The sequence below is a fragment of the Mus caroli genome, chromosome 6 (genome assembly GCF_900094665.2).
Source record: "Mus caroli chromosome 6, CAROLI_EIJ_v1.1, whole genome shotgun sequence".
Taxonomy (NCBI): domain Eukaryota; kingdom Metazoa; phylum Chordata; class Mammalia; order Rodentia; family Muridae; genus Mus; species Mus caroli.
The window spans coordinates 51,557,696-51,572,580 of NC_034575.1; the positions used below are offsets into that span (position 1 = coordinate 51,557,696).

Below are 14,885 nucleotides of genomic sequence, written 5' to 3' on the forward strand. Positions count from 1 at the left end.
GACTGCCATACATTTTGTTCAGTTGGACATATATGGTTAATATTCTGTGCTCATCACTACTGTTTTCCATGTTAATTATAAAATGAGGGAATTTAAATCACTAGGATTGTATTTCTAAGACATTAGACTCAGGTGCAGTCCAGGCACAGAAAGTGTGCATTCTGTATGGGTATGACCATTGATGTATTCACAATATCTAATAGTCTATAGATACAGAAGATACATAGAGGGTATCTAGAAATATAGACTATGATGAACAGTCTGAAACATCAAAAATTAAAGATATAGGTTAATTAAGCATTCATAGGGAAAATAGAATGTGGTATATGCATACTGTTCAGTGAATCACAAGACTAATGTGTACTCTTTTTTTTCAGATATAAGAAATATGACTCAACAATGCTCTTAAGATAAATTCACCTCTCACTTATGTTCTCCTTAGAGAATGCTCTTTATATCCAAGCTGGGTTAGGAGTCCTAGCTAATATGTTTCTTCTTGTTTTCTATATTTTCATAATCCTAGGGCACAGACCTAAGCCCATGGACCTAATCTCCTGTCAACAGACTTTCATTCACATCATGCTGTTCTTCACTGCAGGGGATATTTTGCATACAGATATATTTGAGTCACTGAATATTGAGAATGACTTCAAATGCAAAACAACTTTTTACATATGCAGAGTAATGAGAGGTCTCTCTATCTGCACCACCTGCCTCCTGAGTGTGTTCCAGGCTGTCACCATCAGTCCCAATACCTCGCTGTTGGCAAAATTTAAACATAAACTAAAAAAATACACTATCAATGCTTTCTTCTATATTTGGTCTTTTAATTTGTCCTTCAGTAGTAACCTGATCTTCTATGTTGGTGCTTATTCCAATGTGAGTGAGACTAACCAGATGAAAGTCACTAAACACTGTTCTCTCTTCCCAATGAACTATATCATCAGGGGATTGATTTTATCAGTAACAACCTCTAGAGATGTGTTTCTTGTAGGAGTCATGCTGATTACAAGTACATACATGGTAATAATCTTGTTCAGGCATCAGAGGCAATGCAAGCATCTTCATAGCATCAGCCATCTGAGAGCCTCCCCTGAGAAAAGAGCCACCCAGACCATCTTGCTGCTGGTGATTTTCTTTGTGGTCATGTACTGGGTGGACTTCATCATCTCATCCACATCAGTACTGTTATGGATGTATGACCCAGTCATCCTGACTGTTCAGAAGTTTGTGATGAATGCCTATCCTACAATTACTCCATTGGTACAAATCAGTTCTGATAACAGAATAATCAACTCGCTCAAAAACCTGCAGTCAAAATGTCACTAGATTTAAAAATATGCTATGATTCTTTCTTTACTTTTAAACAGAATGCATAAACATTTATTTATATGTACAAGTTTTGTGCCGGCATATATGCATGCATTACTGTGTATGTGGTGCTCATGCATGTCCAAAGAGGTCATGGGATTTCCTGAAACTACAGTTTCAGGTACGGGTAGGTTCCATGTTAGTCTAGCCCCCAAAGTTATTTTTTAAAATAAATTATACATTCTTCTTCAATTTCAACTGTTCAAGTAGCAAAATGGAATTCTTCATATGATTTAACTATAATTTGTGGCATTACATATATACATTCTTTTGACATTTCTCTTGACAAGTACTATAAAGTCTAAAATTCGTTGTATACCATAAGTAGCTATTTCCACAGAAATTTTTATATTTTTCCTTTTTTTTTTTACTTTATTCCTTAAACGTGACCATGATGCTGAGATTACTCAAATGAGCTCCTTGGTGTTAGTGATTTTTTAATCCTTTCTTTTGAAAACATTTAATCTACTCTCACTCATCTAGAGTAGTTTAAATTGTCACTTTAATATTGTTTACTTTTTATATCTCTTTGGATCATAAAAACAATGTGAGTTTAAAAATTTCCTTTTTACCGCAGTTACTCAATTTGTTCTATGTGAAACTCCCATATGCCTCTTTATTTGGATTTCATTTCATCTACATTTGTTAAAATGTTATTAGTAAATAAAAATTGTATATAGGCATTATGATGTACAGTGTCTTTTTTCTGAATGTGTGTATGGTTTTATGTATGTGCACAGACGAATGTGTTACTGTACATGTAGAGGCCAGGAGACAACCTTAGCTGTTGGTTGTCAGAAGCTATTCACTGTATGCTCTGACAGAATGTCTCTCACTGTACCTGGGGCTTGCAAATAGGCCACATTGTAGTCCCAGAGATTCTCCTCTCTTTATTTCTCCAGCTCTGAGATCACAAGTGTTTACCCCTATCCACCTCAATATTTAAAAATTGTTATTCCTTAATTAAAAAATATTTTTCATACAATATATTCTGAACAAGCTTTACCCTTCCCATACTCCTCCCAGTTTGTCTTCATCTCTTCTCACATCCAGATCCACACCCTTTGAGTTTCTCCTTCCAAAACAAAAAGGCTTCTAAGCAACAATAATAAAATAAACAGCAATAAGATAAGACAAAAATAAAACTAAACAGAATAGGACAAAACAGTCATAGAAAAAAGTAAAAAAAAATCACAATAAACACATACAGACATAGAAATACACAGTTCAACACAGGCATCTCACTACAATACATAACCAGAAATCATAATATATATGCAAAGGAACTGCAAAGATTGTATTGAGTTTATGTTGTTTTTGCTATCTTGTAAAGTGCACAGTGATTTATTTTCATAAGTAAGACTCCCTTGGAGAAAATTATTTTTTTTATCTGCAAGAAAGTATCAAAAGAAGATATCTTTGTTTTAAAATGTTACATGACTACTGTGTTATGACAACTTTGCAACTTGTCTTTCAGGAATGTTTAACTTGTTATATATATGTTCTTCTGTAACCCTATTTTTCCTACCAAATCCCAGACTTGGAAACCACTTACAGCTGAGCTGTAAAAGCCTTGTCTTCTACACCTCAAATGCTGACTTCAGGACCTCCAATTTAATGGGAGACACAGCTGGTGTACAAGAATAAAAATACTTCTTCTATTAACTGCATACTTTAATTAATTTGGTCATGATGATTTGGATCAGTAGTATTTCTCCTTCATCTTCGGGATTAACAATTACTTCAGAATTTCTTTTATTATTCATGAGTATTTTAGCTACCCAGGTTGTTTGATTGTTTTCATTTTTTTGTATATTCATGTGAAGTTGAGAATTATTAAGGTCTGTGAAGATATTTTTGGAATTTTGATGAGGATTGGATTGAATTTGTAGATTGATTTTTTTTTGAAAAAAATCACAATTTTTACTTTATTAATCCTCCTGTTCACTAAGCATGGAAGATCTTTCCATCCTTTGATATCTCCAATTCCTTTCTTCAATATCTGAAAGATTTTATGATACAAGTTTTTCCCTTGCTGTGCTAGAGTTTTCTCAAAATATTTCATATTTTTGAAGGCTATTGTTAAAGGTGTTGTTTCCCTAATGTTTTTCTTATTTCATTTATATCGTATAGGAAGACACCTTATTTTTGTATGATAATTTTGCATCCAAGGAGTTTACCGGAAGTGTTTATCAGCTGTAGGAATTTCCTGGTGGAAGTGTTAGAGTATTTGTTTTCAATCTGTGGTCCCTTATTCTTTGGGTGTTGCATGACTCTTAAGGTGACAGGGGTCACCTTAGACCATCTGAAATATAAGATATTTATTTGCAATTCATTATAGTTATTAAGTAGCAACAAAAACAATTTTACAGTTGAGTATCACCACAAAATGAAGAATTCTATTAAAAATCACAGCATAACAAATGTTGAGAACTACTGCTATAGAGTCAAGTCATATACTACCTGTGTTAGCCAAGTTTCTGTAGAAGAACAGAACTTACAGAATGATTCTCTATATGTATAGAAAGAAGCTTTATTAGAATGACTTACATGCTGTTGTTTAGCTAAATAAACAATGGCCATCTACCAACTGAAAGTACAAGGATATGGTAGTTATTCAGCTCATGAGGCTGGATGTCTCAGCTGGTCTTCAGTATATGCCAGATTCCTAAAGAAATAGGGTTTAAAGCTAATGAAAGAATGAACTTCCTTTCAAGACCAAGAGCAAGTAGACAACGAGAGAGCAAATTTACATCTTCTTCCCGTTTTCTTTAAAGAAACTGCCAGTAGAATTTGTAGTCCAGAATAAAGGTGGATCTTCCTGTCTCAAAGATCCAGATAAGAAGTGCAATTTCCCATTTCAAATGATATAACTAAGGAAAGTCTCCTGGGTGTTGGTGTAATGGCTCAACAGTTAAGAGCACTGCCTGCACTTCCAGAGGTCTTGAGTTAAATTCCAAGCAACCACATGGTGGTTCACAAACATTTGCAATGGGATCCAATGCCCTCTTCTCTCCTGAGTGAGAACTCATAGTTAAAATAAATATATCTTTAAAAAAGAAAAAAAAGTTTCAAGGAGCTATACCATATCCCCTATGCACTCCATTTCTCTGGCCCCAGCTTCCCCTGCATCCTTCCATGCCCACTGCTGCCAGGTCCAACCCATTGAATTACCCAACTCCATACTCTGACCTGCTGGGCCCTTGGCAGGCCAGAGTATGGAGGTCTGCACTGACCTGTTTGTGTTCCATCTTCTGATTTCTCACCACTAAACACATCTCCAGACACCTGCACAGAGACAGTATCCAAATAAATAAAATTAGCAATGAAAAAAGGAGATATAAAAACAGGAATCGAGGTCTTACTTCAAAAGCCTATATGCCATAGAACTAGAAAATCTAAATGAAATGGATCATTTTCTAGACAAATTTCATTTACCAAAATTAAATCAAGATCAGCTAAACTATCTAAACAGTTCTGTAACCCCTATAATCTAAGCTGTGATGGTTTGTATATCCTTGAACCAGGGAGTGGCACCATCTGGAGGTGTGGCCTTGTTGGAATAGGTGTGACCTGGTTGGAATGGGTGTGTCACTGTGGGTGTGGGCATAAGATCCTCAACCTAGTTGCCTGGAAGTCAGTCTTCCACTAGCAGCCTTTGGATGAAGATGTAGAACTCTCAGCTCTACCTGCGCCATGACAGCCTGGATGCTGCCATTCTCCCACCTTGATGATAATGGACTGAACCTCTGAACCTGTAAGCTAGCCCCAATTAAGTGTTGGTTTTTTTATAAGACTTGCTTTGGTCATGGTGTCTGTTCACAGCACTAAAACCCTAACTAAGACACTAAGCAAATAAAAGCAGTCATTAAAAGTCTCCCACACAAAAAGAATCTAGGTCCAGATGGTTTTAGTTTTGAATTCCACCAGACATTCACAGAGGAGCTAATACCAATACTCCTCAAACTATTCCACAAGATAGAAACAGAGGTGCACTGCCTAATTCATTATATGAGGCCATAGTCACCAAATCCCCTGAAATCCATTAAATGACTAGTCTGCCAACTCTCTACATATCTAATCAATATAATACTTGAAGATCTAGCTAGAGCAATAAGACAACAAAAGGAGATCAAGGGATTCAAATTAGAAAGCAAGAAGTCAAGGATTCAGCATTCACAGACTACATTATAATGTATATAAGTGACTCATGGCATACCACCAGAACATCATCAAAGTAACTGAATATAAAATAAACTCAAAGAAATTAGTAGCCTTCCTTTATATAAATTATGTCTAAGCTGAGAAAGAAATCAGGGAAACCACATCCTTCACAATGGCCATAAATAATATGAAATACCATAGTGTAACTCTAACTAAACACATAAAAGATCTGTTTGACAAAACTTCAAGTCCCTGAAGAAAGAAAATGGAGAGGATATCAGAAGATGGAAAGATCTCTCCTGTTTATGGATTTGTAGGATTAACATAGTGAAAATGCCTATCTTACAAAAAGCAATCTATAGATTCAATGCAAGTCCCTTCAAACTCCCAACACAATTTTTTACATAGCTTGAAAGAGCAATTCTCAACTTAATACGGAAAAACTGAAACCCAGGATAGAAAAAAAATCCTGAGCCATAAAAGAACTGTCAGTATCATCATCCCTGATCTCAAGCTGTACTACAAAGCATGGTATTGATATAGAAAGAGACATGTTGATAGATGGAATTGAATTGAAGACACAGAAATAAATACATACACATATGGACACTTGATTTTTTTCCAAAGAGCTGAAAATGATACAATGGGGAAAAACAGAACATCTTCAGCAAGTGGTGCTGGTCTACCTGAATGTCTGCATATATAAAAATGCAAATAGATCTATATTCATCATCCTGCACAAAACTTAAGCCCACGTGAATCCAAGACCTCAACATAAAAATGGATACACTAAATCTAATATAAGACTAATATAAGAGAATATGGGAAATAGCCTAGACTGCATTGGTACAGGGAACAACTTCCTGCACAGAACACCAGTTACTCAGGCTCTAAGATCAATCAACAACTGATAAATGGAACATCACAAAACTGACAAGCTTCTCTAAGTCAAAGGACACACTGTTGATTCTACAAAGCAGAAGCCTATCAATTGGTAAAAGATCTTTCCTAATCCTATATCTGACACAGGGTTAATATCCAAAATTTATAAAGAACTCAGAGTTAGACACCAACGACCCAAATAACCCAATTAATACATAAGGTACAGAACTAAACAGAGAATTCTCAGCAGAGCAATCACAAATGGACGAGAATCACTTAAAGAAATGTTCAATGTCCTTAGTCCTCAACAACATGCAAATCAAAACAACCCTGACATTCCTCTTCTGTCATCAGAATGCCTAAGATCAACACTCAAGAGCTAGCACATGCTGATTGAGAATATGAAGAATGGAAGGAAACACTTCTCCATCGTTGGTGGGACTGCAAATTGGTACATCTACTCAGGAAATCAATCTGGCAGTTTCTCTGAAATTCGAAATAATTCTAGGTAAAGAACCAGTTATGCAGCTCCTGGGGATATACCCAAAATATACTCTACCATACCACAAGGACACATGCATCATGATGTTCATAGCAGCTTTATTCATAGAAACAACCCAGATGTCTGTCAAGTCAACTGAAGACAGGGGACAGAAAATGTGGTTCACAATGGAATACTTTTTAGTTATTACAAACAAAGACATTATGAATTTTGCAGTCAAATAGATGGAACTAGAAAAATATTCTGAGTGAGATAACCCAGACCCAAAAGGACATGAATGGTATGTGCTCACTGATAAGTTGATATTAGCCATAAAGTTCAGGATATCCATCATACCCCCTAGAGACCCAAAGAAGTTAAAGAAGAAGGAAGACCCAAGTGAATATGTTTGAAGTTCTCTTAGAAGGGGGAACAAAATAATCATAGGAGGCAGGGGGAGGAAGAGAACTGCATGGGAAAAAGGATAGAAAGGAAAATGCTGAGTCAGGATCAGGTATCAGGGGAAAGACAGGAAAGTGTGTTAGAGGGATGGAAGAAAGGATGGAAATCTGTAGCTGTCTTGAGTGGGGGTGGTTGGGAGGATTCTCTTGGAAGTCCCAGAGACCTGGGATGGAGGAGGCTCCCAAGAGTCAGTAGGGGTGAGCTTAGATGACATGCCTCACAGTTGGGACATGAAACCAGAAAAGTCCACATCCTATAGCTAGTCAGGCCCCCAGTGGAAAGCAAAGGACAACAACCCACCCACAAAGCTTTCGACCCAAAATCTGTATGGCCTAAAAGAGTCAAAGATAGAGGAGAGATTGAAGAAATGGCCAAACAATTACAGGTCCAACTTGAGATCCATCCCTTGTACAAACACCAACCCATGACACTATTAATAATAGCCTCTTATATTTGCAGGCAGGAGTCTAGCATAAGCTCCTCAGAGAGGCTCTACCCAACAACTGACTCAAACAGATGTAGACATCCACAGTGAAATAATGAACTAGGTTTAGCGACTCTTATTGAAGAATTAGGGTAAGGATTAAAGGTCCTGAAGTGGATAAGCACTCCAAAGGAAGACGAAGAGTGTCAATTAACCTAGACCCTTGGCAGCTCTCAGAGACTGAGCTACCAACCACAAAGCATACATGGAGTGGAGTGAAGGCTCTGTCACATAGAGCTCACTTCTTTAGTCTCAGTTGGAGAGGATGCTCCTAAACTTGCAGGGACTTGATGTGCTGGGGTTAGAGGATTACAAGTGTGGGGTGGCTCACCCACTCTAAGAGCAGAAGGAAACTAGGATAGAAGGAGGGACTCTTTGAAGAGGTACTGTGTGAGGTGGGGGACAGCATTTGGAATGTAAATAAATGAGAAATAAAACAAAGTAAAATAAAATAGAAAATAGTCCTGATAGGTTCTTTAAAGATCCCTCTGAAACTTTACAAGAAGGCTTCTATATTCTGCACTGATCTGAACATTCCTACTTTAGAAGCTCACACAGAAAAGTCCACTGAAATTTCCACATTGTAGTGAGTATTTTGGTTTCTTGAATAAATCACAGAAAAATTATAAGAATATGTTTGTTTTAATCTCAGGCTTTGTGATATGGGTATGCTTCAGATTATCCAAAGAAGCTGACTATATTTTGCCTTGTGCTCTAGCATGGCATGATTTCCCCAGCTGCAGATATTTTTTGCAAGTGTGTGACTTCTGAAATTAAAGAGACTTTTCAGAATATATATATTAGAACCCTAATGGTTGTTTGGCTAGTTGGTGGTTGGATTCTTTTGGTTGATGTTGGTTGCAATTTGCCAAATAGTCCTGTGTGGAGTTATGAAAAGAAGAAATTACGTATCCTGACCATGAAGACCAAACTTAACCAAAAGACATTGATGCCCCTTATCAACATGAAGTAGTATAACAATGTCATTGTCTCCTTTTCCCTCTATCCTTTTATCCTTTTCTATCAGAGTAGGGCATTGGAAAGATGGAGAAAAAGGGGTGGAGAGGTATGAAAGAAAAAGAAACTGCAAAGTAGAGAAAGTCCAGATATACAACACAGAAAAGCTTTTTAGAGAAAAGTCCAGATGCACAACACTGAAAGGCTTTCCTAATCCAAAGTTCCAAAGTGCTTCTGCAATTCTCCCCAAAGTACATGGTCAGGTCTCTCAAACAAATATGCCATCATCCTGGAACCAACTTGGTATAATTAGGTATATTATCACTTGATGAACACACTATCAAAAGCATGTTGGGGAGAAAAGGATTAATTTGCCTTAGACTTGCACATTTTAGTTGATCATTGGAAGAAGTCAGGACAGAAACTCAAATAGGTCAGGCACATGGATGCAGGAACTAACATAGTGGTCATGGGAGGGTGCTGCTTACATGTTCGTGCCATGGGGCTAATTCACCTTGATTTCTATTAGACTCAGGACCACTAGCCCCAGCATGACACCACCTGCAATTTGCTGAACATTCCCGCAGGTAATGAGAATTTTCTAATATAAATAATTTTCTAATTAGAAATAACTTCCTAATATGAAAATACTCTACATGCTTGCCTACAGTGAGATCTTATGGAGACATTCTATTAATTGAGGTCTCCTCCTCTCAATTGGCAAAATTTTTGTCATATTGACATAAAACTACCCAGCACATGGATATAGGTTGATTCTTTGAGCAGCTATCTAGTAATTCCATGTGAGGATTGTATGTAGGGGCTAATTACTCCATGTCTTCCTGTAGTTTCCTCTTTTTCATATTTACTCTAAACCAAATAACAAGTTCCCTACTGAAAGACTCTCTATGACTCTCTACCTTTCTAAGAGGCTCTTCAGTTATCCAGATTCCCGAAAGTAAATATTAGAATCAAAATATGATGCTATTCATTTCACACCCATCTATAGGATTCTGTCTCCATTCTTACAGTTGATTATGGTTTCCTTGATGCAAAGAGAGAGAGATAGAAAGAACAAGACAGAGGAAAAGAGAAAAAGAGAAGGTGATAAAATGGGTGGAAGGAAGGAGAGAGATAGAGACAGAGAGACAGAGAGAGACACACAGAGAGAAGCCCTTCCAAGACTTCCTGTGATCTCAAGTTCCAGGAAAAGGCAAGTATCTCATTGACAGAAGTTTACAGGCTTAGGACATAACTCCTGCTGGGTATGAAATCACCCATTGTTGATGGATTGATGTTAGCATGTGTCTTTTATTCCAATTAAAAATACTCTTTAATATGAAATTATGTGTCTATGACTTTATACATTTTTTTTTTAAGGATAGTAATGTCTTTTTGGTCATCTGTTTTCTTGATTATAGTGAAGTGTATCTCTTTCTCTCTTCTGAGTCTATTTTGTTAAGTGTTAGAATAGTTGCACTCTCTGTATTACTGGTTCCATTGGAGTAGTTTTGTCTATCATTTTACTTTAAGTTTGTGCCTATCTTTCAAACTAAGATGTGTTTGTTATAGGCAGATATATGGATTTTGTTTTTTGATAAATTTAGTGAGTCCATGATTTTTGAGTGCAGAATTGAGCCCATTCATTTAAAGTGTTATTGAAATGTGTGTTAGTTCTGGTCATCATGTTGGTGATTTTTGGTGTTGTGTTCTCAATGGTACTTTGTGATTTTGTAGTTATGGCTTAATATTATTCCACAGTCCCTCTGCTATGCTCATTTTTCATTTCAGCCCAAAATAGTGCTCCCCATGTTATGTTTGGATTAGTTTGTTGAATATAAAATTGGGGGGCTGTCTAGGTTGTAGAAATTGTTCTTCCTTCAATCATGGCAGTAGTTTTGCTTGGTATAATATTTTAGTTTGACTGTCATTTAGAACTTGGAATGTATTGCTTCAGGATCTTTTGATTTAGAAAATTTACCTTGAGAAATCAACTCTTCTGTAATTAGGGAAGTTCATTTTTCCATTTAATATGTTTTCTTTATTTGAGACTTGAAGTTTCCTCTTAGAGCTTTCAACCCATTTTTTAGTTCCATATATTTAGTGTTTTAACTATAAGGTGCATAGAAAATTTTAATTCTGCTCCTGTCTTTTCTGTGTGTTCAGTGCATCCCTTGTGTTATATAGGTGTGTCTTGCATGGATTTTTCTATGATCTTATTGAAGGCTTCTGTTTGCCATTGACATAGGGTTATTTTCCCTCACTTGTACCTATAACTTGAATATTTTTTCATAGCGTCCCCCCTCAATATTTTCTAGCCATGCCCACTATCAACTGATTACATCCCTGTCCCCTTAGTCCCATTTCAGCCCCATAACATTTATATTACCACACTTCTGTGTTTAATACAAGAAAGATATTTTTCCTCAAGTGTGTTTGGAGGAGGTGAACTTTTCTTAATTTCATCAGAATTTCTGATATTATCTAAATGAGACCCTGAAGCCAATGTCAAATAAGCATGGAGACCACAAGGAAAGTTTGGGAAGCAAAACAGATACCTTGGGTAATCTAAATTGTTATTCAACTTCTTTTAAATAGGATATTATTATTTTTACTTTTGTTTTGTTCACAAGGACTGGGATCAGTTAATCCACATAGAGAGAGATAGCCTGGGGAGAATACCATACCCAATAGAAACCCAGAGCTCTGATGTGCATACTCCACTTTTCTGAAATTAGGGAAGTTCACTTTTCCATTTAATGGTACCACTTTGTAACAACCTCAAGGTCAGAAATGCCTTCTCCAGATGACATGATGACTGTGGGTCTAGAGGGAGACAAACTGATAACATTTCTTCCTTATAACTACATCTTAGGGTCTCCTCCTACAAGGATGTTTATGGAAGGCTCAACAGGGTGAGTATTCCTTTATCTCTTCATTATATTGAGAGCTGTAAGTATGTGTTAGAATAGAGCAAGATTTTCTGTATTAAGTGCTTAGACAATTCTCTTGCTTAGAATTTTGCTTTTGAGCCAACTGTTTCATGAGCAAACACAGCACATCCTTGTAGACATAGAACTATCAATATAATGATTTTTGAAATAATATATATTTTGATAAATATGATCTCTGATTATATATGTGACACTAAAAGTGAGCTATTCGAAAGAGGATGGGGAATGAAGTATTCACACATTGGTCTTCCTTCTTCTTGATTTTCTTGTGTTTTGCAAATTGTATCTTGGGTATTCTAAGTTTCTGGGCTAATACCCGCTTATCAGTGAGTGCATATCAAGTGACTTCTTTTGTGATTGGGTTACCTCACTCAGGATGATATCCTCCAGATACATCCATTTGCCCAAGAATTTCATAAATTCATTGTTTTTAATAGCTGAGTAGTACTCCATTGTGTAAATGTACCACATTTTCTGTATCCGTTCCTCTGTTGAGGGACATCTGGGTTCTTTCCAGCTTCTGGCTATTATAAATAAGGCTGCTATAAACATAGTGGAGCATGTGTCCTTATTACCAGAGGATGGGGCCCAGCAGATGAACAGACAAAGAGACAGGAAAGGGTCATAGTATAAAGATCACTAGTAGGTATTACATTGTGATTGAAAATGTCATGTTACCAATCAGTATTTACAATGGATGTACTCTTATATATATATATGTAAATATAGCCCCAAATGCAACATTTCAAGTAGTGCATCTGACATGGGATCCTCTTGAATGTGTTCAACCCCATGTAACAAGACACCTGAAATAACTTGAAGGGTGAAAAATAAAGACCAGAAATATATTGGTTTGCATGACTATATTTATAATATTAATGTACATTGAAATTAAACTTTATATTTTCTCATTTTATTACTTTTTTCAAGATAACTGGCCATGTATGTTTAATTATATGAAACTGAAGCTAGGAGTATACAGCAAATATTAACTAATTTAGTCTTTATCAGTAATATTTTATTCTGTTAAGTTTACATATACTTAGAAATTCTTTGGAAAGTTTTCTGCAGGCATTTGCGTTTTATTAAAATAAATTCATCTTTAGTATCTCCAAAAATTGAACCTGGTTATATTGCTACTTATATAAAATTTAGTAAGGTTTTCATTAGCAGTGCGAAAAACATTTTCTGTTTTCAATCAGCATAAAATTGTTTAAAGTCAACATCCCAAAAGTCTCTTCCAATAGTTACAAAGAAAAAATTCTCATTAAAATATGCACTCTCTTCAGCGTCTGTGCCCTTCCAGTCACACCTGTGATAAATTCAATTTGCCCAAAGCAGTCCATGTATGTAAGGTATTTAAGAGTTCAGGTAATAGCTGTGAATTGATACCTTATAAGTAAGTGATCAGTATTTATTCCTGCTGTCATTGACTATTTTATGAAGATTCCATGAGACTAGCTTGGGTAGCTGAAGTCTTCATCTCCTGGGATTCATAAAGAGTTATTCTTGCTCTGAGAGAGTGGACAGTACACCTGTCAACATCATGTACCCTTGTCACCTGAAAGTCACTTCTTTCTCAGTAGTCACGCTACTTTTAGCACATTACTCCTAAATATGGTAAAACGCAAAGTGAAATTGATCTATTTAATTTATATGTTCCTTAGAGTACTAAATCTCCACAAGCAGAAAGCAAAGATCACTGTAAATTCATAAAACAAGAGTGTTCTAAAATCAAGTTCTGGGATAATGAAAGTGCACAATGAATTTTTCTTGGAAGAATGTAGAGCTATGGAGAAAGCAGCTCTTGGTCTCTTGTTGAAAGTCTCTTCAGACAGCCGTCTACACACTGCTTAGTTTTTTGGTCTTGGTCAATTTAATAGCGATGGCTCTCTATTCTTATGAATGCTTATGGATACACTTTGGGTTTTTGTATTTACAACTAAATATTACAATTTTAACTAATGTGAAAAGCCTCAGCCTGTTGTTGCTTTTCCAATAAAACATTCTGAGTGCTTCCCTGTGTTAACATCTCTGATCCATGGTAATTAAGGTTCTTTTCAGTGAACCCCAGAGAAAGATGACACTTGATTAATTAGAAGGTGTGTCATTTTCTCTATGGGATAAACATTTACAAAGCAATGTATATAAAGTAGAGAGGATGAAGCACATACCTTTGGGAAAATAAAGAAAACTCTAGATTAGTTCATTTTACCTTATATTATATTTTATATTACTTATTTTTCCTGTTCTGTGTTAAACATAAATTGTAGTCATATAATTAATAAAAAATTATATATATATATATATATATATATATATAGTTTGTGCATTTTCAATTTTAAATATGAATAAGGGTACTCTTTCAATTTGGAGTCTAGCCTTGAATTATATATTATCCAGGATTTTTTTAAATTATTAAATTATGATAATATAAATATGAATGTAAATACAAATACAGAGATGGAGATAGTTAGGAAAATAACAATATGGATGGCCGAAAAGGCCATTAGGAATCACAATGGTAATGATTTATATCCCTACCCCACCTAAAGGAAAAAAATAGTATTTGTGTTGATATGTGGAAGTTAGTTCCTTAATATTGAAGTGGAGTTCACAAAGGGTTTAAATAAGATGGGAAATGAACTCAAAGCCATTTACAGCTATTTATAACCATACCAGTAATGTAATTAATAGAGTGTGAATAGTAAACTAATGGTCTCCCAATGCATCTCTGTCTTCTAGGTTCTAGGTATGATTTCATGAAAAAGAAACATATACAACAAATTGAGGTAGACCTTTGTGCTGATTAAAATAGAAAGATTATCAAGAATTATAACTTTGATTCCATTAGAATTATGAGTAGAAGCATGGATAGTTGCAAAAAAGAGAATAGTAAAATTATGGACCATGAGACAGGGTCATGTGATTCTTTTTGAGTATCTTTTGTGTTTTTTTTTTTTTTTTTTTTTTTAGTCTGACTGATATTTTGTTCTGTTTTACAATACTGTTTTATATTCGGTGTTCATCATTTGTGTTTTAGGTGTTAAGCATAAAATAAGGAAATTTATATTAATAGGATTGTATCTTTAAGTAACTAGAATCAGACAAAGTTTCTATTATGTACAAA

At 35.5% G+C, this 14,885-nt stretch overlaps 1 protein-coding gene across 1 annotated transcript; it reads left to right on the forward strand.

Annotated features, from left to right (window-relative positions):
* The first annotated feature begins 429 nt into the window (after positions 1-429).
* On the forward strand, positions 430-1,329 carry LOC110296707 (putative vomeronasal receptor-like protein 4). The gene has a single exon (XM_021165445.1). The coding sequence runs from the start codon at positions 430-432 to the stop codon at positions 1,327-1,329; it is 900 nt and encodes a 299-aa protein (XP_021021104.1).
* The last annotated feature ends 13,556 nt before the right edge of the window (positions 1,330-14,885 follow it).

What these genes read in the sequence shown, in the direction of transcription:
- LOC110296707 (XM_021165445.1), top strand. Translation starts at nt 430, where the DNA reads ATGTTCTCCTTAGAGAATGCTCTTTATATCCAAGCTGGGTTAGGAGTC.